Genomic DNA, 1,696 nt, shown 5'->3' with positions numbered 1-1,696 from the left:
TGCGGCACGCATCAACGGTACGGGCATTGTAAAACACATGTAATTTCGTTATATCTTTACCATCACTCTTTCCAAAGGACTGCTGAACTCCAAAACGGAGATGTGGCATAGCGACATGACAGCCGGCGAAATGGCTCAGAATGAAAGCCGAATGGCATTGTGTTGCGCTGCATCGCGTGGCCCGGAAAGCGCGTAGCCAACCTGAGTAGCTGGCCACATGCTTTTTTAACGCTGAAACAATTTTGTTTTGTCGTCGAACCGACGTGGATCGATTGATGGGAAGTGCCAGGATGGTTTCATATCACTTTGGTGNTTGTTTTGTCGTCGAACCGACGTGGATCGATTGATGGGAAGTGCCAGGATGGTTTCATATCACTTTGGTGCATAGAAGTCAAAGCACATGTGATTATTAGGCAACATGTATTATCATTAGTTGAACACAGGAGAAACAGAAGGCTTAATCAAAAACTGGTTTTGAGTGCCATCAATCGTATCATCTCTGAATTGAGACGTAGATGTGGCCGTTTGCAAAATTCTGGTCGATGGTGACCGCATTCGACGATATGCGGAATTTCAGTGGTACACGCAGTCGAAGTCGACAAGTAGCAGGATCACCTGGGCATGTAGCAGAAACAGCGTACATATCTTTTAATGCCGTTAATCTTCCAGATGCCTGAGAACTTCAATGCATGCTTCGTCACTTGTATCAATCAAGTGTTGAGCTAGCTACGTTTAGCTGTTACCTGGGAGTTGAATACGCCACGAAGGGTCGTTAAGCCGCCCAGAAAAGAGCAAACTATTCGTGGCAAATTCGCGTCGAACGTTTTCAATTGTTCCCCCTGAAGCATCGCATAAGAAAATCCATAGGATAGTCGAAGCTAAGTAGTTCAGCATCTACGTGGTTCAGCATCGTCGTCAGAGGGATGCTCAGCTTTCTACTAAGCTAAGCATTTAGAAAACCTTGTCAGGAATTGAATTTTTGACTGTCTGTGCCCCAGGTCCTCCAATGATCTTATTCACTACGAGATTGGCGCTGACTGCTTTAACAGACATCCTTCAACAATATTTCTGGCGAACGCCCAATTCATCCACACCTGGGAGCACGACTTCGACTTCAAAGGAGTTTTGATGCTCTGCTGCACGATAAAGGAATCTATGCGAAGCATCCTTGAGAGCAGATAGGTTATGCTTTTCTTGAAATTGCCCTCTGCGCCCAAAAGTTCCTTGATCTTCGTTGCCTAGTTCTTGCTGCAGCATGTGATGCACAGCAGTACAAGAAGACGTTGGTAAAGATTGAGCCGAAGGCCGTAGGGGCAATTGGCAATCATTGGCACAGTTCGTGCATCGAATTACGAAGGCAAAAGTTCTTCTAGATTGTTGATGTGACGTTTTATCATACCTGGGGGAAAGGAAGACCGCTCACTCTTGATCTGCTCGCATTGCAGAAGGCATAAGACATTATTATATTTTGGATTCAGTCTAAATACTGGTGTACAGTTTCCTCGATGCATAGGGACGAATCGAAAAATGCGCTTCTAAGAGAAACTGGGTAACTCACGCACGCTCCTGGGTATTCTCGTCACAAGATACCGCAGAGGCCACCGGAAGGCACCCTGCACTCCCGGCGGGTTGTGCGTCTTTAGGATGACCACTAAATGCGCCACTCCGAATCTGTGAGCTATGCTGGGGCCCTGTG

General features: G+C 46.5%; 1 protein-coding gene across 1 annotated transcript in view; it reads right to left on the bottom strand.

Annotated features, from left to right (window-relative positions):
- Positions 1 to 493: 493 nt before the first annotated feature.
- The window catches only part of EMH_0034990 (uncharacterized protein), a gene marked incomplete at both ends in the record, with an annotated part of 7,597 nt that continues 6,394 nt past the window's right edge, over positions 494 to 1,696 (bottom strand). The window contains 3 exons of the mRNA XM_013494934.1: positions 494 to 615; positions 744 to 839; positions 1,095 to 1,248. Of these exons, the coding sequence (XP_013350388.1) occupies positions 494 to 615; positions 744 to 839; positions 1,095 to 1,248 (372 nt within the window). The remainder of the gene's footprint in view (positions 616 to 743; positions 840 to 1,094; positions 1,249 to 1,696) is intronic.

The sequence above is a fragment of the Eimeria mitis genome, genomic scaffold, assembly GCF_000499745.2.
Source record: "Eimeria mitis Houghton genomic scaffold, Emh_scaff1342, whole genome shotgun sequence".
In the NCBI taxonomy this organism is placed as follows: domain Eukaryota; phylum Apicomplexa; class Conoidasida; order Eucoccidiorida; family Eimeriidae; genus Eimeria; species Eimeria mitis.
Note: the sequence above shows the minus strand (reverse complement) of the source record. Positions and strands in the feature narration are given on the sequence as shown.